The sequence below is a fragment of the Selaginella moellendorffii genome, unplaced genomic scaffold (assembly GCF_000143415.4).
Source record: "Selaginella moellendorffii unplaced genomic scaffold, v1.0 SELMOscaffold_17, whole genome shotgun sequence".
Classification (NCBI taxonomy): Eukaryota; Viridiplantae; Streptophyta; class Lycopodiopsida; order Selaginellales; family Selaginellaceae; genus Selaginella; species Selaginella moellendorffii.
Window position 1 is genome coordinate 89,268 of NW_003314278.1, and position 20,596 is coordinate 109,863.

Here is a 20,596-nt window from a genome sequence, read left to right on the forward strand (position 1 = left end):
TTTCCTTTTACATTTGAACTCCTATGGATTATCTTTCAAGTCATTCTCTTTAGTTGGTTATACAAACTATATGGCTAAACTACTCAAAATTGCATAAAAATAGCTAAAACCACTTCTTATACTCAAAATAAATAAACATAAGTGGAAAATCCCTCTGAACTCTTTAAATTGGCATTAAATTTCATATGCAAACATATGGCAAAAAGCTCTAGAAGATATCTATCCAACACACTCAAGAAAAAAGAAAATGATGATAAAACAATAAAGAACAAGCTTCTTAAATTTGTTATGAAAGCTAAAGAACAAAAGAAAAGACCCACAAAAGAAATATTCAGAGAACACTCAAAAAATCTCACTCTTAGAGTTCTAAAATATAGTCGTGAAAAAAGAAAAAAAAAGGAGAGCAAGATAAAGTAAAAGATTTTATGACTTTTCAAATTGATGCCAAACTCTCAAACTTAAACTTCTAAAACTAAATTGTAAAAATAAGGGAAAATATAAGAGGAAAATGCTTATATGTGGCTTGATTTTTCACTTAATTATAGGTTCTTTAAATTGTTGGAAATAGGAGTTAAAATTGTTTCACTGAAATAAAGCAAAACCAAAATGAATACTTTTGTCATCTAAAATTTTTTTGAAACTAAACAAAACAAAGGAAAGTTGAAAAATAGTGGTAAGAACTTCAAATCTATGAGTTTGCACTCTAAATAATAATTCTCTCATTTTCTAAAAAAAGCTAAATTAATCCATCACACTGAGTTCATCATTTCTTGGGAGATGAGAATTATCTTCCATGTGTAAACTCTAAGTTTGGACTTTCGGGGAAATCATCTAGTCCAGTATTATTTAAATCCAACAACACTTAATCCTAAGTATCCCAAAACTTTTAATTGATTAGAAAAAAGGCTACACTCTTGTTCATAAGCCATTTCCCTTTATATTTGAACCCCTATGGATTGTCTTTCATTTTTTTTTTTTTTTTTACAATCCACCATACTTTCATGCAAGTTCACAAGAATATTGTTCTTTTTGGTCGCTTACAATCCACCACACTATCCTTGTTCTCTTTGGTCGCTTACAATCCACCATGCTAGACCTGCTAGATGTTAATCTCAATATGTAGTGTGATTCCTCTAAGCCAACTAATAGAGTCAGACTTTAGACACTTCTAATACCAAATGTAAGCTCTTGAGTTTGGACTTCCCACGATGTCACCCAGAACAGTACTATTCAAACCCAAAAACGCTTAACCCCAAGTATTTTAAGACTCTTAATTTATTGGAAAAGGGGTGCACTCTTATTCATGGGCCATTTTCTTTTATATTTGAACTCTTATAGATCATCTTTCAAATTGTTCCCTTTGGTTTTTTACACAAACTTCTATGTCTCAAGCTCTCAATACCTCTATCACAAATTCAAACTCTTTCATAAGCCCTAAATGCCCTCTAGCCCTTGCTCACTCTCACATTGCTTTTATATAGAGAGGAATATATTGAGAATTAGAATATTTTGAGTGCTCTAAGCTACTAATAATGGTATGGCATGAGTGTTCTTCCTTCAATTATGGACTCTAGTGCATCAATGTAAATATCAAAGAGCTAGTTATAAAGGATAACCTTGCTAGACTCCAACCTTAGAAGGAATCGATGCCCTATCAAAGAGTTACAACTGCATAGTTCTATAGAGTTCACAATAGCAACAAGTGGAAGGCACTTGAATTTCAAGTAATCTTTGAATGAGCAAATGTTGTGGCATCTGATCAAAAGCTTCATAAATTTGATAGTGAGAAGTTTATTAATATTCTCCAAGGCAATTCCAACTTATTTGGGATATAAAGGTAAGTTAGGATTGCATCCATACTATATAGATATTTTAACAAAGCACTTGGAGAAGACTTCTAGCAATGTTTGGAATGTACAGTTACAATGAGTAGATTGGAGAATGATTGAGAAGAGGGGCAACTAGAATTGAAGTAAAAGGATTATAGCTCAGATGGCTTGGTCTAACTCTATATTACCTTGCCTCTATAATTATATGCACTTTCACCCATACTCACTCTATGCACCTAACATGGTTGTAAGTAGTGAGAACTCAACCACATCCAGGATGCATGCCCAGAACAATTCTAGAGCTGCTATAAGATCCTTGTTCTGAGCAAATGCATAGAATCACAGTCCAGGAGTGTTTTCTTGAGTATTTAATAGAATTTCTTAGTGTGGATTGTTTGTTGAGGATGGCATAGGTCTGGCACAAGGAGCACGAATATAAACATATCAACAATGATTTAAAGTTTATTTTCAGCTGCAACGCCTTCTCTAGATTGTTTGGAGGCCTTTTCCAGGGTCCTTAGCAATCACTTGTAGCAGCCAGATGAAACATATGCATACATAAAACTCCCAATGTTGCTACTTGTCAAAGGTGGCAAGTTCATTTCTACAATAGTTCATTCTTCTCTAGCCTCTCCAGTACTTAGAGGTGACATCAGCTCACTGGAACCATAGGATCCCAGCCAAAGCATCACCTAACATGATTGTGGCCTTTTTTCACAGACAACACTATTCAACTTGTCCACCAAATTCACAATGACTTAGACTACATTCCAGACTTTAGAGGCACTTTGTCCTAGGATCTCTCAACCTCATGATATCAAGCATAATTCTATATTTTTGCTTAAAGTTGTAGTGGGATCAAAGTTGTAGTGGGACCTTGATGAGTTGATGTGACATGCAGCTTTAGAAACTTCATTGGTGTCTCTAGCCTCCTTCCAAACACTCTTTGTTCACTTGGAGCATGCTACAACACAACAATATTAAGCAACTTCTGAAATCACTATCAACTTCTCTTATAGTGACTTTTTATTTCTCTTCTTTATTTTCTTTGTTGTTTTCTGTTCTTTTTTTTCACTCTTTTCTACTTGCCTTTCTATCATTATGGTAGCAAGCTTGGGCTTAGATTTCAGTTTTGAGGTGGCATCAACTTCAATCATCTAAGAGTTCATACATTTCCTGGCTTTTCTCCCATGGTTTTCAAATTCTTCTCTATATTAGATCAATCCAGACCTCATCACCATCACTTTTATCTACTCACAACCACTATCTAGTCTATTATCCATTTGTTGCACTTGTCCTTCCAGATGGACCAACAACTCAACTCCTCTAATACCAAAGCAAGTTGTACAATCAAACTTGTCATAGCTAGCTTATGTGTCACCAGTCTAACAACTCGACCTAGAAGATGTAAAAGCATTAGCTAGGGCTCCACTAAACCTCTTGCCCCAAAGGTACAAGCATGACTCTCAAGCAAGAGACCTAGTTGGAAAAAAGACTATGTCAAGTTCTCTCTTGAATGCTCACAAAACTCTTAGGGCCACTAGATTTCCCCAACCAGCCAAAAAAACCACAAGAAATCATGCAATGAGGGTGTCAAGGCACTAGAGCATGTTGTATATAAGGGGACTCCCTGCATGCTAAGAAAACAATACCAACTCTCTCAGAACATAGTGGCTGAACTCAAGACACTTGTGGGGTTTCTGTGTTTAAGAGTGTTTAACAATGATTTTTAGAGTGTTTTGTCTCCCCATGTTGTTATCCACCATAACTCCATTATCCACTAAAATCCCATCTGTAAATCCTTTTGGGCATCATTGAAAATCCTTTGGGGCATCATTTAAGATACTTCCAACCTTATACCATGTTTTGGACTTTGGGCATCATTGAAGATCCTTTATGCCCATATCATATACTTCCAAAACCTTATACTGTGTTTTGGACTTTGGGCAGCACAAACTTGCACCACCCAGTAATGCTATAAGTCCAAGCAAAACACGCCCTAAAAAATCCTCCTTGAAGAAGTCCCTCTTTAGTTCAACTTTGCTATATTTCAGGTCTAGATAAATTAATAATGTGAAAAATTAAATGGATAAATCCTTTATGCTAATTTTAAACCGCTACTATAATAATATGGAAATACCAGAATAACATGTAAATGACGCGAAAACCTAATGTGCGCATGTAAATGGAGATTGTTCTAGCAGGCTAGGGTGAAGGCGAGATGAGGAGCAAGCGCCCAGAGCTGAGGAGGGTCGCGGACAACGAGGAGGGGGAGGATGGATCCTCGGATACAAGGACGGAAGAAGAGGAAGACGAAAGAGAGGAAGAAGAGCCAAATCGGCAAACCAGGTACTCTAGACCACATTTCCTTTTCTGCAAAAGCGGCCCTGATTTGTGTGATCAGGAAGAGGAAATCGATGGAATTTCCACGGCCGTGTAGCCGATCAGATGGGAAAGGCTGGCGCTGTCCGCAACTGGCCATGGTGAATGACAACTACTGCGAGTACCATCGCAATAAAATGCGAGAAAAGACCCAGAGGTACAAGGATCAGGTGGCAACGAAGAGAAGCAGCAAGGAGCAGCAGCCTCCTCGGGAGGAGAAGAGAAAAAAGCTGCGCCGCTGTGATCGAAAGGAAACCGACATGGCCGAAGAGCTGGGTCAGGTATTCTTTGCTGTTCTTTTCGTTTTGCGAAGAATCTCACGACCATTTCTGGTCTCAGGAAAAACTCGTCGCCATTCGCGAGAAGTTAGAGCAGTACAAGAGCTGCCACCAGTGCCAGAGAAATGACAAAGGAGATGTGGTTTTCTGCGATGGCTGCAACAAGAAGCGCTACTGCGTTAGCTGTATCAAGCGATGGCAAGAAGCTTGCGGATTCTTTTTTCTTAGCGTGTGAAGTTTTTGTTTTCTTTTTCCAGGTACCCGGAGCTGACAGTGAAAGACGTCCAGAAGCAGTGTCCTTTCTGCCGGAGGAACTGTAATTGCAAAGCTTGCCTACGCACTCACGGGCCGAAAGTTGTAAGTAACATTCTCGCTTGATGATCAAGTGTCCGATGCTTTCCCTTGTCTGATGTAGGTGACTGCGGAGCTGCCTCCATCCAAACAGGTGGAGCATTTTAAGTATCTCCTTTGGAAGATCTCGCGCTATCTTAAACAACTCAGCAATGAACAACGAGAGGAAGAGGAGCTCGAGAAAAACATCCAAGGCGAGTAGTTCTGCAGTTCTGTCTTCATCAGACTAACAGTACGAGATGACAGGAGAGGCATACTTGGGAGTGGAAAAGGCTCCGGTGGATTTTGACGAGCGCCTCTATTGGTTGGATCTGTTTTGCAATTTTCTGTGACTGACGGACCTCCTCTTGGCAGTGATAACTGCCGGACATCCATTGTGGACATGCATCGAAATTGTCCCGGATGCGGCTTCGACTTATGCCTCACTTGCTGTCGAGAGCTAAGGGGAAAGGCTGAGGATCCTGCTCTCGAACAGGAAGGTGGCAGCACCTGGAAAGCACACAGTGACGGAAGCATTCCCTGTCGAAACTGTGATTCGCATCCTCTGTGTTTGAAGACGCTCTTCACACACCACCATACCTCAGACCTTCAAAAGTCGATTGAGGAGTGTCTAGAAGACTACCGTCCAGATCCTGAAGTCATGGCTAACACTTGCGACTGCTCGGAAAACGCAGGCAACGTCCGCCTGGCTGCAAAGCGTGAAGGATCCAGCGACAACCACATTTACTGCCCCAGCGCAAGCGACTTGAAAGACGAGGGAGTGAAACACTTTCAGAAGCACTGGGTACGTGGTGAACCAGTTGTCGTTCGGGATGTTCTAGAGGGTACCACAGGCCTGAGTTGGGAGCCGATGGTAATGTGGAGGGCTGTACGAGAGACAAACAAGAGTAAGACTGCCGTCGAGAACAAGAGCCTCAAAGCCATCGATTGCCTGGATTGGAACCAAGTAAGACTCTTGTCGAGTTTGGTTGCAGCTCTAACGTTCCATCTTCAGGTGGAGATAAACATACATCAGTTTTTTACAGGATACCAAGAAGGCCGTGTTCATCCAGACGGTTGGCCAGAAATGTTGAAGCTGAAGGATTGGCCACCAGCGACCTTGTTCAGCGAGCGCCTCCCTCGCCATGGAACTGAGTTTCTGAACTCTCTGCCTTTCAAGGCGTATACGCATCCCACGACTGGTATTTTCAACCTGGCGGCAAAGCTGCCTGAGAACTCGTTGAAGCCTGACCTGGGGCCCAAAACTTACATCGCGTACGGGTTTCGTGAGGAGCTTGGCAATGGAGATTCTGTCACCAAATTGCACTGTGACATTTCGGACGCGGTAAACTGCCAGCTCCATATTGTAGTTCTTCATTTTGCTGATAAAAGTTTTTAACGTGCAGGTAAATGTGTTAACGCACACCTCTGAAATAAAGTGGCAACAGAAACGCAAGGAACGGATAGAAGTTATGCGCAAAGATCTGCGCAATATGCAAACGTCACCGAGTGAGAACACGTCTTCCGAGTGCTGTTCTTCTGGAGTCGACACTAGTCACAAGGATGAAATTTTGGTCTGTGAGGCCAAGAGCAGTACTTATGGAGGTGCCTTATGGGATATTTATAGACGAGAAGACGTTCCCAAACTCGAAGCATATCTGATGAAACATTCGACAGAGTTCAGACACATAGGAAACTTGCCAGTTAAAGAGGTAAACGTTGAGATTCTGTATAACCATTCTTACGCTTGTTTACTCCTTTTTTTTTTACATCAGGTGCACCATCCCATACATGATCAGATTTTTTTCTTGGACGAGAAGCATAAACTGCAGTTGAAAGAGGAGTATCGTAAGTTTTATGCTACGTTGTTTTTTAGCTAAGCTTATGTATAGCCCTTGTTCAGAAGTAGAGCCGTGGACTTTCGAACAGCACATTGGAGAAGCAGTATTTATTCCTGCGGGCTGCCCCCACCAAGTGAGGAATTTGAAGGTAAAATGTCACCACTGAAACGAGATGTGTGATGCCGAGTTCTTCCTTTGTGGCAGTCATGCATCAAGGTCGCACTAGATTTTGTGTCTCCGGAAAATGTGCATGAGTGCATTCGTCTAACAGAGGAGTTTCGGCGACTTCCAAAGGACCATCGGGCTAAAGAAGATAAGCTGGAGGTACTGATTCTGTTTTTAGACTCAGCTCTTTCTAAGTCGCAAAATTTTCAGGTAAAGAAGCTCGTCTTACATGCGGCAGGACAAACTGTCGATCTCCTTCAGAAGTTGATGTGAGTGAGTGGAGAATTTTTGCAGCGAGCGGAGCCTTTTGCTCTATCTAGACATAATTCATTTTTTGTGGTTGCAGTTTGTAAAAACAAGCTACTGTAGAGAGGTAGAGCTATCGTTGATTCGCTAAGCTCGGGTTTTAAGCTCGCGAAATTTTGGAAACGTAATCATAAAGTGGATTGAGGCCCTTTCTTGTGTTTCTTCCTTCGTCCAGAGTTATCTGGTGTGCTCGGGGCAATGGCTTGTGCCAGTAAGATGATGTTCGCTTCAATTATGCAGCAGCAGCACAAGGCCGCTGTTGCAGCGGCTTTTTATGGCAACGAGCAGCGTCCCTTGCTTCAGACAAGGGTAGCGAAGACGAGCTACAAAGTTTCAGCTGGAAGAGCTCAAGTTTTCGCAGTTCAGGTACAAAATTAAGTTTTTGTGGACGTGATCACTGTTTTTGTTTTGCGATCAGGGGCAGCAGCAGCTCACACAGCTTGAGTTACAGCAGCATCAGCCCCAGCGTGTTTATACATTCGGAAAGGGGCTCAGTCAAGGGGACAAGAGCATGAAGTCTCTGGTAAAAAATAATAGTTTCTCCTTATCTTGAAATGTATGATCGCTGTTCTTATCCTCTCAGCTTGGTGGCAAAGGTGCAAACCTCGCAGAAATGTCGAGCATAGGCCTGTCTGTACCTCCGGGACTTACCATCACCACAGAAACCTGTCACGACTACTTTGACAACGGAAAGAAATTCCCTTCTGGCCTGTGGGAGGAAGTTCTAGCTGCACTCAGCGTTGTGGAGCGAGAAATGAATGCCTCGCTGGGAAATCCCACTGCGCCACTGCTGGTTTCTGTACGGTCAGGTGCTGCGGTTAGTGTTTCTAGCTTTTATTCTTTCTCGGTTCTGCAGGGTGGTGTTAGTGTTGACTGTATGAAATGCAGTTGTCAATGCCGGGAATGATGGACACGGTGTTAAATCTGGGGCTCAACGACGAGGTTGCTGCCGGCCTAGGCCAGATAAGCGGCGAGAGATTTGCGTATGATTCTTATCGTCGCTTCCTCGACATGTTTGGTGATGTGGTAAGTCATATGTATGCCGTCTCTGGAAAGGTCCTTACTTTAAGTTGCAGGTGATGAATATTCCGCATTCACTGTTTGAGCATGAGCTGGAAACGATGAAGGCTGCGAGAGGGACAACGCTTGACACGGACCTCACCACGGAGGATCTTAAAGAGCTTGTTGAGAAATACAAGGCGGTTTACTCTAAAGCAACTGGCAAAGAGTTTCCTTCTGGTATGTATTTGTCTTCTTATGCTTTTATTGACAGGCCTTCTTGTCTAAGCAGATCCAAAAGAGCAACTTAAGCTTGCCATTGTGGCTGTCTTCGAGTCGTGGAACAGTCCTCGTGCCATCAAGTATCGCAGTATCAACCAAATCAGTGGTTTGCGAGGCACGGCTGTTAATGTCCAAGCTATGGTTTTTGGAAATATGGGACTTGACTCGGGTACCGGGGTGCTGTTTACTCGCAATCCTAGCACTGGGGAAAGGAAGCTCTATGGCGAGTACCTGATTAACGCACAGGTTTTTAATCTATAGTTGTATCTATGATGACTTTGAAAGTATGATGGGTGCAGGGAGAGGACGTGGTGGCTGGGATCAGGACGCCGGAGGATATTGATGTCATGAAAGAACGCTTGCCTGGTGCTTATGCGGAGCTAGTGAAGAACTGTGAAATACTGGAAAACCACTACAAGGATATGATGGTTAGGACGCAGTATATATATATGCCATGTTCTAATAATTCTCCTGGTGATGTTCAGGACATCGAATTCACTGTTCAATCAAACAGGTTGTGGATGCTGCAGTGCCGCTCCGGGAAACGAACTGGTGCTGGAGCGGTAAAGATTGCTGTCGACATGGTTGGCGAAAAGCTTGTGGACACCAAAACCGCTGTGAACATGGTCGAGCCTAGACACCTGGACCAGCTCCTTCATCCTCAGGTAGAAAGATTTGTTTCTCTCCTTCACAATTCCTTCGTTTTCCTTCTACAGTTCGAGAATCCTGCTGCATACAAAGATTATGTCATAGGTTCTGGTCTTCCTGCTTCACCTGGTGCCGCAGTCGGGCAGCTCGTTTTCAGTGCCGAAGATGCAGAAGCCTGGCATGCTCAAGGGAAAAGCTGTATTCTGGTATTCTTCACGCAGCGTCATTTATCTGTCTTAGTGATCTTTAATCCTTTTCAGGTAAGAAACGAGACGAGTCCAGAAGACGTTGGAGGCATGAATGCTGCCGCCGGCATTCTTACTGCACGCGGAGGGATGACGTCTCATGCTGCTGTTGTTGCCCGAGGCTGGGGAAAGTGCTGTGTTGCTGGATGCTCGGAGCTTCGAGTGAACGACGCACAGAAGGTAAAGAGTGCCAAGCGTTCTGGTTTTGAAACTTACTTTACAGACAATGTCGCTGGGAAACACGGTACTGAAAGAAGGTGACTGGATTTCGTTGAATGGGACAACGGGCGAGGTTATTGTGGGAAGGCAGGATTTGTCGCCTCCGGTACTTAGTGGTGACCTTGAGACTCTCATGCGCTGGGTTGATGATTATCGGAAGCTCAAGGTATGAGAAGTAAAGATGCACAATTAAACATGGACATGCGTTCAGGTTATGGCCAATGCCGATACTCCTGCGGATGCGCTCACTGCTAGAAACAACGGTGCTCAAGGTATCGGATTGTGCAGAACAGAACACATGGTACGTGAGCTCTCTTATGCTCTTTTCTCGAGCTAGCCATGCGCGTTCAGTTCTTTGCTTCAGATGAGAGGATCAAGGCTGTGAGGCAGATGATCATGGCATCCACGCTCGAACACAGGCAAGCAGCTCTGGACAAGCTTCTACCATACCAACGATCAGACTTTGAAGGAATTTTTCGCGTCATGGATGGTAAGTGCGCAGCTTGGTAGTTTTAGTCACTAACCTGTGTTTCTTGCCAACAAGAATGTAGGTCTTCCGGTCACCATACGTTTGCTTGATCCTCCATTACACGAGTTCCTTCCCGAAGGTGACATTGACGAGATTGTGGAAGAGCTTGCTGCGGAAACTGGTGTCCGCGAGGAAGATGTTCTACTTCGAGTTGAAAAGTTGTCCGAGGTGAACCCGATGCTGGGTTTCCGAGGCTGCAGGTATATTTCAAACATGAGAGTTTTAGTGGAGATTCTACGTTAGATGTTCTCAGGCTGGGAGTTTCGTATCCGGAGCTTACAGAAATGCAAGCTCGTGCCATCTTCGAAGCGGCTATAGCAATGTCCAATCAAGGCGTTAAAGTCCACCCTGAAATAATGGTTCCTCTTGTGGGGACTCCTCAGGTTCGTCGAGTTTTTGTGCAAGCTAATGTTTTGTCACGATTATCCTGTATACAGGAACTCGGAAACCAAGTTTCTGCAATCCACGGTGTAGCGGAAAGAGTCTTCTCGGAAGTTGGCAAAAGCCTGCCATACAAGATTGGAACTATGATCGAAATCCCTCGGGCAGCACTCGTTGCAGACGAGGTAACAGAATCTCCCGTGGTTTTGTTTGCTTGATTCGGTGACACGCTAGATTGCATCACACGCGGAGTTTTTCTCTTTCGGCACCAACGACCTGACGCAAATGACGTTTGGCTATAGCCGAGACGACGTGAGCAAGTTCTTACCCGTCTACCTCTCGCAAGGCATTCTACAGCATGATCCATTCGAGGTGCACGCATGACGTTTCACGAGGCTTTTCTTATACTTTTTTGTTCTTCCGGATCTCAGGTTCTTGACCAGAGAGGCGTCGGCCAACTTATCAGCATTGCGACCGAGCGAGGCAGAAAAGCCAGGGATGGCTTGAAGGTGAAACGAGCTAAGTTGTGTGATTCATGGCTGACCGCCTGTGTAACATCAGGTAGGAGTTTGTGGAGAGCACGGTGGGGAGCCCATGTCCGTAGAGTTCTTCCATGAAGCGGGTCTAGACTACGTTTCGTGCTCGCCTTTCAGGTAAGAAAGAGAGAAAGAAAAGAAGATAATTCTAATGCAAATTTTTGTTTGATGTAGAGTGCCAATTGCGAGACTTGCTGCTGCGCAGGCAGCTACCAAGAAGTAGAATCGCAAGGAATTCATTCATGAAACTCTACTGACACTAAAAACTATACATACTGTAAATAATCTGCACGAACCGTGATTGTAAATGACTGGTGTTTATTTGTTTTTCTAGTCGTCTCCACTCAATCCTTCTCGCAAGCTTTCGAGTAGCTCTTGCGGCGAACTTAGAGCCTCTCTTTTCAGGTAGACGGCGTCCGCCCCCGACACCTTCATCTGCCGTGCCTCCTCCATCGAAGCAACGCCCTAGACGAGAAGAAAAAACTGAGTTGGAGTGCGAGGAGAGGAGCTTAGACTCACCACAATGGATGCGGCTCCGAAGGGGAGCTTTTGAACCAGAGACTTGGCGATGTCCTGCCGAAAGCCTGGTATTGGAACCTGCAGGAGAAGGGAAAGAGCTTGATACTGATGGCAGGAGAGCAAAAATTATGTCAATCAACGCACCGCAACTCCAACTGAGATGTTGAAACCGAAGAGCGGGATGCCGAGTGTGGAGAGTTCCTCAAGTTCCTTGAGATTGACGACCTGAAAGTTTCTGATTTAATCTTGGTTTCAGAAAAAGGAGCTCACCTCCACAACTGCGTCAAGTCCAGCTGTAGCTATGTAGCGCAGAATGGATGGCGTTCCTGCAAATCGAAGAGTTTGATTTTTTTTTTAGAGCTTGCGGAAACACACGTACCTTTGGAAAGAACTGAGTAGACGGCCGTGAGAGCAGCAGCACCGGATTCCCGAGTATCGATTATCTATGCAAAACAAAGCTTTGTGCTCGATACACAATTATGGATTGGCTACCTGTATCGGATGAATGATCCAATCTTTGCGAAGAACTGGGACCTCCACCGCTGCACATCCGAGGAATTACTTCGCACAAACTTAGGAAACCAACGTCAAGGAGAACACAACATAGAAAGAAAGAAAGAAGAATCGCTACCTTTCGAAACAGCTTCCAGATCCAAAACTCCATCTGGCGATACTTCTTCGTCAGTGCAAACCGAGATGGCGTCAGCTCCTGGACAAGGAAGCAAACACTCGAATCACGCCGCAAAGAAAAAGAGAGAACGAAAAGAATCCATACCCCATGTAACATAGTCCTGGCTCCTTTGCGCAACGCCCTCTGGCTTCTCCGCCGGAGAGGCCCGCGCGACCTCGGCCACGATCGCCGTGCGGCCCTGCATTGTGCTGGCGACGATCTTCTGCAGCAACCGGTGCTGGGGCGGCGGCAATCTCTGGAGTCCCTGCAGCCGCGACTGGAGCTGCCGCTCCTGCTCGTCCATGGCGGCCAGGCGCGCCTCCAGGATCCGCTGCTTGTTGCGCAGCAGCGAGGTGAGGCGCCGCTGGTGCTGCTGCTCCTCCGGGGACGCCGACGCCAGGCAAATCCGCCACGCCGGGATCGCCATTCGCAAGAGCCCTAAATTCACCCAAAAAGCCCTAAGTGTTTATAAATTTGGCGCCAAATAAAACACCAGTGTTTACCAGTCAAATAGTGAATAGTCAACAGTAGCATGCGCGACCCGGATCTTTAGTCTTTGCTTTGGCGATGGCAGACGAGCAGCGTCTTCACATAGCAGCGCTTCCCTGCGATGGATCCGGCCATATCAATCCCATGCTCGAGCTTTGCCGCCGCCTCGTCCCGCTGGGATTTCACGTAAGTTTTGTTCTTCCCAGGAATCTGTGCTCCAAGGTGGAGTCGAGCCTGCGAGAAGATGACCTCCACATCGATCTGGTGCCGAGCCCAGCCACGGACGTGTCACTGATCATAGCTGCGGAGCTCCAAGAGGAAGTGAAAGCGGTTCTAGAGGCCATCCGACCACCGGTGAAGTGCCTAATCTCTGATTGCTTCTTGGGCTGGTCGCAGGACGTCGCCGCGAGCCTGGGAATCCCACAGATCGCCTTAAACACCAGTCACGCGATCAATGAGGTGCTCTTCTACCATATCCCAGAGCTCGAGTCCCGGGGTTATATTCCTGCCAGTGGTAAGAACTAAAGTTTCGGTTTTGAGAAGAAAGGAGGATGTTTTACTCATACCTCTGCGCGTCCTTTCCTCTCTTTCAGGCAACCCTGACCACCAAACTTTGATCGACTTCATTCCCGGCCTCGAGCCTTTCCCGAGGAGATTGCTTCCTCTTAGCTTCCAGCGCGGCGGTCCTGTTGTGCTTCTTCTGGGAGCTGCTGCCAAGCGAACAAAGGGAGCTGCGTGTGTTCTCGTCAACTCCATCGAGGAGCTGGATCACGAACTTGTGACTTCGCGCAGGAAAGAGTTTCCCAACTATCTGCCAGTCGGACCACTCGTACCTCATGCGCTTCTGCAAGAGCACGAAACTATCAGTTCTCCAGAAGAAGACACTAGTATCAGCTGGTTGGACAAACAACCTCACCGCTCGGTTCTCTACATCGCCTTCGGAAGCGTCATCTCCCTCCCGGCTGATCAAGTGGAGAAGATCGCTAAAGCTGTGCAAGCCACTCACCAGCCAGTCTTGTGGGCGATCAGACGAAACTTTGCAAGCGACGCACCTGAAAACTTCTTCGAAAGCCTGCAAGAAAAAGTTGGAGAGCACAGTTTAGTTGTGGAATGGGCTCCACAAGTGCCTGTCTTGCGCCAGTCCGCAGTTGGAGCCTTCTTAACGCACTGTGGATGGAACTCGGTGCTAGAGGCCCTGCTCTGTGGAGTACCAACACTTTGCTGGCCGTGCGCCTACGAGCAGAACTCGAATGCTCATGTAATGACGGAGAAGTGGAAGACTGGGGTGAAGTTGGCTGATGGTCCCGACGATGATGTCAAATGCGAAGACTTGGAGAAGATCATAGATACTGTAATGAATGGCGAAGAAGGAAAAGCAATGAGACGCAGAGCCGAAGCTCTCAAGGAGATTGTGAGGACAAGTACTTGCCACGAGAAAAACATTCGGCAACTCAAGAACGTGATTGTAGCCGCTTCTCAGTAGACAATCTCCAGGCATCGCTGCTCTGGAGAAGCTCCACTCACTTTAACGAAAGTCAGCAAAAAGAGGAGAGAAAAGAAAAAAGAAAATACATACCTTTGAGAGGAGCTTCCACATCGATCACTGATCTCGAAGCAGAAACATCGCTGGTCTGGAGAAGAAGCTCCACCCATGAAAAATAAAAAATCTAGCACTTTCTACAGAGCTCTCTTACCTTGAAGATTAAGATCGATGAAGAAATCTCCAAACGGGCAAAGAAAACTTCGAAAAGGTGGAACCAAAGTTAGCGAGATCACACAGCTAGAGAGAGAGAGAGAGAGAGAGAGAGAGAGAAATGCATACCTTGAAAGCAGCTTCCACATCCATTTGGCAATGCCCTGGCAAACGCAACGAATAATCAATGAATCGAAAGAACCACTACATTTACCCCGGATTTTCGCCAAAGATCTTCGGTCGCCGCCCGGCGCTGCTTTTTCTCGCGTCCACCCCTTGGATCCATGGCCGCTCCCCTCCTTCCTTCCCCCCAAAAACCAAACTTTAAATCAAACCCTACCCCTGTTTTTAGGGCTCCTGAGATGGGAGAGAAGGACATAGTGTGCCGAGTTCTCGGGCTCTAGCTCCATCGATCGCTCCACGGCATTGGATCCTTGCTGCCCCATCGCATTGTAGGCGCCCAGCAGTATCGTCCACGCCAGCACCGGCGGCTCAAATGGCATATGGGCGATCAAATCCGCGGCCTCGTCAATCCTCCCAGCTCTAGCCAGCAGATCCAGCAAGCTCACGTAGTGATCCATCGCTGGAGCGATCCCATAGTCCCCAGCGATGCACGGGAAGAGCTCCCAGGCCAGATCCAGCAGTCCCGAGTGGCTACACGCCGAGAGCGCGCTCATGAATGTGATGGAATCGGGGCTCACGCCGTCCGCCGCCATGGATCGCAGCGCCTCCACCGCCGCCTCGCCGGATCCATTCGCGGCGTAGATCGCGATCATGCTGTTGAGCGACACGGCGTCCTTGGAGCGAATTCGATCGAAGGCGGTCTTGGCGCCCTCCACGCTCCCGGATTTGCCCAGGAGCGTGACGAGCGCGTTGGCCACAAGGGTGTCGCCGCCATAGCCGTAGAACACGGCCCTCGAGTGGATCGATCGCCCCTCGCCCACCGCCGGAGGAGTGATGATCGCGCACGCGTCCAGCGCCGTCACGTAGGTGAATCCATCCAGCTTCACACCCTCGAGATCCATCGCCTGGATCATCAGCAGTGCCTCTGATGCTTGCCCGCTCTGGCTAAACGCTGTGATCATCGCAGTCCACGAGACAGCGTCCCTCTCGATCATCCTCTCGAAGAGATCTTTCGCGCGATCGATCGTGCCGCATTTCGCGTAGAGATTGAGCAGCGCATTCGCGACGCGGATGTCGGCATCGAATCCCCGGGCCGATGCTCGCGAGTGGATCGCGATGCCCTCTTCCAGCGCTGCCTGGCTCGCGCAGGCATCCGCCGCGATTACGAACGTGACCTCGTTTTGCAGCGAGGGATCCATCGCCAAGAACAGCTCCAGAGCTCGATCGCCATGCCCGTTCTGGGAATACGCCACGAGCATCGAATTCCACGACACCACGTCGCGCTGGGGCATCCGATCGAACAGGCGCTTGGCTTGATCGAGATCTCCACTCCAGGCATAGGCCGAGACGATGGAATTCCACGAGACTGTGGATTTGTGTGGCATCGATTCGAAGATCTCGCTGGCTTTCTGGATGTTCCCGCAGCTCCCATACATGTGGATGAGCGTGTTCGCGATCTTCGTCTCGGATTCCAGCCCTGCCTCCCGGATGAGCTCGTGGATCGTGATCCCCAGCGTGATTGCCTCTAGATCAGCGCACACCTCGAGCACACACATGAATGTCACGCGATTCGGCCGCACTCCATCAAGATCCATGAGCTTGAAGAGAAGAATCGCCATCTCCAAATCCCCTCTCCCGGCATTTGCTTTGATCATCGCGCTCCACGAAACGACGTCTCTCACTGGCATCGCCTTGAACAGATCTTTAGCTTCTTCCATCGCGCCAGCGCCCACGTACGCATTGATCATTGCGTTCCATGTCACGGTGTTCTTCACGGTCGATCGATCGAACAAGTTCTTCGCGCTAGCAAGATCCCCATTCTCGGCAAATGCCGCGATCATGATGTTGCTAGAGAAGACGTTGCGCAGCCGGATTCTATCAAAGACCCTGCGCGCGTCGTCGATGCTTCCACACCGCCCATACATGTGAACCAAGAAATTCCCCAGGAATGTGTCTCTGTCGGATGATCCGTGCTTGGCGATGTGAGAGTGGACGAGCTTGCCCAGCGCCAGCTCCCTGGCATTGCCGCATTCTTTGAGAAGAGCACCATAGGACGCCGGAACCAGCGCGGCGTTGGACTGCGCAAGGCGATCGAGGGCTTCGTGGAGATTCCTGGTGCCCAGGACTTGCGTTTCCATGCCACATACTAGAATATACGTAAGTATGCTACATTCAAACAACGTCTCGCCCCTCTTAGGTTGGCAAAGAGAGAGCGGCGATTATGGAGCGCGCGATAGAGACGAGAGAGTGAGCGATGCGAGAGAGAGAGCAGCAACTATAGAGCACAATAGAGACGAGAGAGTGTGAGCGATGGTGGAATGTGATGATGATGATGGCGACGAAGGGTTTCTTCTTTGATGATTTCCTGTCCATTCTCGTGAAATTTTTTTTCTTTCTTCAGATTCTCGAGGATTCTTGGACATTTTTTGCGAAATTTCGATCATAATCTCCGGAACACGAACGAAGCTGTAAATTCTACTTTTTAATCTCGGTTCTTTCCAGAGCCTTGATTCCCAGGGTGGAAGCGGCATTTGTTTGACAACAAGCGGAGAAAGGAACGCCGCCACCAAAGGTACAAATTCAAATCTAAGAGGTTCATTTATACTACCTAGGGCTTTTAGATTGCCAAAGCTGGAGGCTCGATCGAAGCAGCCATCGAGGGAGATGCCAAGGGAAGAGCTTGAGCCGCTGCATGTTCTTGGCGCTCTACTGGCTTTGATGGTCATCTCTGGAGTAGTCTTTGGTGGGATGGGTATGATGGCCATTGCTTTGGTGATGACGTGCTGGATGTGGAGGGAGTTCAAGGTTGGGCCATTCCATGTCAAAGCCCTCGGCTTTGCAGGTACTCTCTCCAGTTTTACTTCACATTTCTAGAGAAACTTCTACAGAGCAAAATCGAAGAAACAAGCCCCCAAAGCAACGCAGGAACCGTCGTCCAGATCCCGAGCAGTGCTCATGTTGCTACTTTGACACTGCGAACTGTAGGTACCATTCTAGGTTCGTCAACTAGAAATTCTCGTGAAGCTCAGAGATCTGCTGCAAATCAACCGTTCATCAACCGTTCAATTCTAGCTCCATTCTGTGAAAACGGTTGTTCTTTGGCAAGCTGTTTTGCAGGATATATAATTCCAATAGTTTGACGACTGAGAAAGGAACTCCAAGCAGGTACCTTTGTGTCACAGTTTGTCTGAGCTTTTGCTTCTCATCGAGTCTTCTCTTCCAGGACCAAAGGAGGCCTTAGCTCCTCGGTGCTACTCCAAATCAAAAAGGCTCAACGCCGATATGAAAGCGAAGAACACAAAGGTATGAAGCAATGAAAACGTTTCCAAGATCTTTCCTTCTCCTTACCACTGATGCAATATATCAGAAGAGATCGAGCGACTGGTGTTTAACACGACTTGTGCGATTCCATAGAAGGCGCGTTGCGCCAAGAGGATGGCGGCCCTGCGTGCCTTGGGTGATGGCGCTCGATCCGGCCACGGAAGGTCCTCCCTGGCAAGGCTCGGCGCCGTCGCCTTGTTTTCGCGTTCTCGGGTACGTATCGAGTTCCTGCGCGCTGTTCGCAATTTCTGCGATGAACCAGGATTCGTTCCTTGCCGAGCAGTAGCACTCAGAAGCGCTTATGCAGTAGTGGCTGGATTGCGTGGAGAGCAGGCACAGGTTTCCATACAATACTAGTACCTTGTGTCAGTCTTTTCATCGTTCTTCTTTTCTGGAAAAGCTCATCACCTTATAAACCGCTGACCAAGTCAAAGTTCTTCGCGCAAATTGACATCCCTATAAAAAGAGTTCTTAGGAGTCTGTATTCCACACGTAATCTTTCTTGAGGATTCTTTGATAGATCGCGGAGTTCTTCTCTTTCGGGACCAACTACTTGACGCAAATGACGTTTACATATCGCCGGGACAACGTGTCTGTCTATGCAAGGCATTTTACATATCCATTCTAGTTTCATGAGACTGATCTCAGGTTCTCGACCAGAGAGGAGTCGGCCAGCTTGTCAGCATTGCGACCGAGCGAGGCAAAAAAGCAAGGAATGGAGAGAGACAGACAGACAGAGTTTGTTACTGAGGAAAAGAGTGAAATTTACGACAATCAACGTACTGCAACTCCACCTAAAATGTTGAAACCGAAGACTGTTGAGAGTGGAGAGTTCTTCGAGCTCCTTGGGATTGACGAACCTGGATTTGATTTGGTTTCAGAGAAAGAATCCCAAAGCTCACCTCCACAACTGCGTTAAGTCCGGCTGTCACTATATGTTGCGTAGAAAGGATGGCATTCCTGCAAATCGAAGAGTTTGATTGATTGCTTTCACAGAGCTTGCGGAAACACATGTTCCTTTGGAAAGAACTGAGTAGACGGCCCTAAGAGCAGCAGTACCGGATCCCGAGTGTCGATTATCTACGCAACACAAAGCTTTGTGTTCAATACACAATTGTGGATTGGCTACCTGTATCGGATGAATGATCCAATCTTTGTGAAGAATTGGCGGCTCCACCGCTGCACATCCGAGGAATTACTTCAAGGAAATTTTGCCAATGTCAGAACATGATAAGAAAGAAAGAAGAATCGTTACCTTTAGAAACAGTCTCTTTGCGATGTAGTGTTTGAGCTGACGCTATCTCGGTTTGCACTGACGAAGAAGTGTCGCCAGATGGAGTTTGGATCTAGAAGAGGCCTCATTGCTCTTCCCGGGGACAATACCTCCTTACAAGCTGGGATCTTTGGCTATGCACACCATCTAGTGTTGTTAATGGTGTCGTTTACAAGCTTGTCCTTCTCTTTCACTGATCCTGAGCCAACCCTCGAGGTCTTCTACATCCCAGCATCGATCATGTGGTCTGTTAACACTTCCCGGATGAAAGACGAGTTCTTTCCGGAACCTCAAAAGTTTGATCCTCTCAGGTTTCAAGGCAATGGCCCAGCTCCTTACGTCTTCACACCGTTTGGAGGAGGGCCTCGGACGTGCCCTGGAAATGAATTTGCAAAGATGGAGATGCTCGTTTTCTTGCATTACCTGCTGCTAAGCCACGACTGGAAGCCTGTGATCACAAATGAAGGTATTATAGTGGAAACAGCGCCTCTGCCGGCCCATGGTTTGCCTGTGAAGCTCAGCAAGAGATGATCGTCAGAATCTATCCATGGAACTTTGAAAAGACAGTGTCCAAAATAGCTGTTTTGTGATCTGATCTTGTGAACGATGGAACTAATTGCGACTGGTCCACGTGTCACCAGCCCGACATCTCGACCTGGAACCTGCGAAAGACTGCTAAGGCACGGCTGTCAAACTCACTCTTAGATACTCACAGGGCCACTGGATTTCCCCAGCTGGCCGCAAGAACCACAAGAAACCACATGGCCACCATCAATTGATACCATTTGTAAACTTTTCACATCTTGGCTGCTTGTAGCAAAAAACGCTTTAAGGGTAAACAAAAACTTTGTCACGTATTCAGAACAAATGTCACAAAAAACTAAAGAAGACAAGAGGAAGTAGTCTCCTCGGGAAAGGCTCAAGGCCGGGAATGAAGTCGATCAAAGTTTGATGGTCAGGGTTGCATGAAAGAGAGGAAAGAACGCACAGAGGTATGCCTCCTTTCTTTTCAAACTTTTGTTCTTACCACTGCGGGAGCTCTGGGATATCATTTGGCGGGCTTTGTTTTGGAGAGAATGGCGATCCCGGCGTGGGCGTCGGTGTCCCCGGAGGAGCAGCAGCACCATCGGCGCCTCACCTTGCTGCTGCGCAGCAAGCAGAGGGTCCTGAAGGCGCCCCTGGCCGCCATGGATGAGCAGGAGCGGCAGCTTCAGTCGCGGCTGGAGGGACTCCAGAGAATGCCGCCACCCCAGCACCGGCTGCTGCAGAAGATCGTCCACACGGCAATCGTGGCCGAGGTCGCGCGGGCCTCTCCGGCGGAGAAGCCAGAGGGCGTTCGGCAAAGGAGCCACGACTATGTTAAAATGGGTATGGTTTTTTGCTTCGCTCTTAACCACGAAGTTATGGTCTCGCGGGCTAGAGGCAAGTTCCTAAGAGCAAACGCGACGTGCGACGTGCGACGTGCGGCGTGCGGCGTCCTTGCTTTGAAAATGTCGCCCTTGCAAAAAAACCCTCGTCTAATGTTAAGATCGGTCGCT

At 47.2% G+C, this 20,596-nt stretch overlaps 6 protein-coding genes across 7 annotated transcripts; 4 read left to right on the forward strand and 2 right to left on the reverse strand.

Moving 5' to 3' along the window:
* The first annotated feature begins 4,016 nt into the window (after positions 1-4,016).
* Positions 4,017-7,279, forward strand: LOC112346815 (lysine-specific demethylase JMJ25-like). 2 transcript variants are annotated; one of them, XM_024676557.1, is made up of 14 exons: positions 4,017-4,178; positions 4,234-4,492; positions 4,551-4,687; positions 4,747-4,846; positions 4,905-5,034; positions 5,087-5,144; positions 5,195-5,786; positions 5,835-6,164; positions 6,226-6,531; positions 6,595-6,667; positions 6,723-6,808; positions 6,865-6,984; positions 7,036-7,094; positions 7,172-7,279. In XM_024676557.1, the coding sequence occupies exons 1-14, from the start codon at positions 4,051-4,053 to the stop codon at positions 7,176-7,178; spliced, it is 2,385 nt and encodes a 794-aa protein (XP_024532325.1). In that variant the 5' UTR covers positions 4,017-4,050; the 3' UTR covers positions 7,179-7,279. The 2 variants fall into 2 exon arrangements, with proteins under 2 accessions (XP_024532325.1, XP_024532326.1); XM_024676558.1 differs by lacking the exons at positions 6,865-6,984; positions 7,036-7,094; positions 7,172-7,279 and having other exon boundaries at positions 6,712-6,761.
* Positions 7,280-7,298: 19 nt separating this feature from the next.
* LOC9640055 (pyruvate, phosphate dikinase 2) lies at positions 7,299-11,297 on the forward strand. The gene is made up of 20 exons (XM_024676556.1): positions 7,299-7,497; positions 7,550-7,654; positions 7,715-7,948; positions 8,020-8,157; positions 8,208-8,370; positions 8,423-8,658; positions 8,712-8,840; positions 8,898-9,077; positions 9,129-9,266; positions 9,321-9,485; positions 9,529-9,690; positions 9,736-9,825; positions 9,876-10,014; positions 10,076-10,253; positions 10,307-10,436; positions 10,491-10,619; positions 10,669-10,806; positions 10,866-10,943; positions 10,996-11,087; positions 11,145-11,297. The coding sequence occupies exons 1-20, from the start codon at positions 7,330-7,332 to the stop codon at positions 11,191-11,193; spliced, it is 2,841 nt and encodes a 946-aa protein (XP_024532324.1). The 5' UTR covers positions 7,299-7,329; the 3' UTR covers positions 11,194-11,297.
* On the reverse strand, positions 11,269-12,600 carry LOC112346816 (indole-3-glycerol phosphate synthase-like). Its single transcript, XM_024676562.1, has 8 exons — positions 12,265-12,600; positions 12,121-12,198; positions 11,982-12,031; positions 11,869-11,932; positions 11,760-11,815; positions 11,634-11,714; positions 11,490-11,567; positions 11,269-11,435 (listed from the first exon to the last, which is right to left on the reverse strand). The coding sequence occupies exons 1-8, from the start codon at positions 12,584-12,586 to the stop codon at positions 11,301-11,303; spliced, it is 864 nt and encodes a 287-aa protein (XP_024532330.1). The 5' UTR covers positions 12,587-12,600; the 3' UTR covers positions 11,269-11,300.
* A 10-nt stretch (positions 12,601-12,610) lies between these two features.
* LOC9642773 (UDP-glycosyltransferase 85A7) lies at positions 12,611-14,171 on the forward strand. The gene is made up of 2 exons (XM_024676561.1): positions 12,611-13,162; positions 13,242-14,171. The coding sequence occupies exons 1-2, from the start codon at positions 12,727-12,729 to the stop codon at positions 14,129-14,131; spliced, it is 1,326 nt and encodes a 441-aa protein (XP_024532329.1). The 5' UTR covers positions 12,611-12,726; the 3' UTR covers positions 14,132-14,171.
* Positions 14,172-14,529: 358 nt separating this feature from the next.
* Positions 14,530-17,021, reverse strand: LOC9642767 (putative pentatricopeptide repeat-containing protein At1g77010, mitochondrial). Its single transcript, XM_024676559.1, has one exon. It carries the CDS (start codon positions 16,600-16,602, stop codon positions 14,671-14,673), a length of 1,932 nt encoding a protein of 643 aa, XP_024532327.1. The 5' UTR covers positions 16,603-17,021; the 3' UTR covers positions 14,530-14,670.
* Positions 17,022-20,002: 2,981 nt separating this feature from the next.
* On the forward strand, positions 20,003-20,558 carry LOC112346817. Its single transcript, XM_024676563.1, has 2 exons — positions 20,003-20,426; positions 20,479-20,558. The coding sequence occupies exons 1-2, from the start codon at positions 20,024-20,026 to the stop codon at positions 20,490-20,492; spliced, it is 417 nt and encodes a 138-aa protein (XP_024532331.1). The 5' UTR covers positions 20,003-20,023; the 3' UTR covers positions 20,493-20,558.
* The last annotated feature ends 38 nt before the right edge of the window (positions 20,559-20,596 follow it).

Excerpts from the sequence above, each read along its gene's own strand:
- LOC112346815 (XM_024676557.1), top strand. The coding sequence starts at position 4,051 with ATGAGGAGCAAGCGCCCAGAGCTGAGGAGGGTCGCGGACAACGAGGAG. Across the intron at positions 4,847-4,904 it reads GCACTCACGGGCCGAAAGTT|GTGACTGCGGAGCTGCCTCC; the intron begins GTAAGTAACATT and ends TGTCTGATGTAG. Across the intron at positions 6,809-6,864 it reads ACCAAGTGAGGAATTTGAAG|TCATGCATCAAGGTCGCACT; the intron begins GTAAAATGTCAC and ends CCTTTGTGGCAG.
- LOC9642767 (XM_024676559.1), bottom strand. The coding sequence starts at position 16,602 with ATGGAAACGCAAGTCCTGGGCACCAGGAATCTCCACGAAGCCCTCGAT.
- LOC9640055 (XM_024676556.1), top strand. The coding sequence starts at position 7,330 with ATGGCTTGTGCCAGTAAGATGATGTTCGCTTCAATTATGCAGCAGCAG. Across the intron at positions 8,841-8,897 it reads ACCACTACAAGGATATGATG|GACATCGAATTCACTGTTCA; the intron begins GTTAGGACGCAG and ends GGTGATGTTCAG. Across the intron at positions 10,620-10,668 it reads CAGCACTCGTTGCAGACGAG|ATTGCATCACACGCGGAGTT; the intron begins GTAACAGAATCT and ends GTGACACGCTAG.
- LOC112346817 (XM_024676563.1), top strand. The coding sequence starts at position 20,024 with ATGAAAGAGAGGAAAGAACGCACAGAGGTATGCCTCCTTTCTTTTCAA.
- LOC9642773 (XM_024676561.1), top strand. The coding sequence starts at position 12,727 with ATGGCAGACGAGCAGCGTCTTCACATAGCAGCGCTTCCCTGCGATGGA. Across the intron at positions 13,163-13,241 it reads GGGTTATATTCCTGCCAGTG|GCAACCCTGACCACCAAACT; the intron begins GTAAGAACTAAA and ends CCTCTCTTTCAG.
- LOC112346816 (XM_024676562.1), bottom strand. The coding sequence starts at position 12,586 with ATGGCGATCCCGGCGTGGCGGATTTGCCTGGCGTCGGCGTCCCCGGAG. Across the intron at positions 12,032-12,120 it reads TCTGGAAGCTGTTTCGAAAG|CGGTGGAGGTCCCAGTTCTT; the intron begins GTAGCGATTCTT and ends TCGGATGTGCAG. Across the intron at positions 11,816-11,868 it reads CTACTCAGTTCTTTCCAAAG|GAACGCCATCCATTCTGCGC; the intron begins GTACGTGTGTTT and ends TTCGATTTGCAG.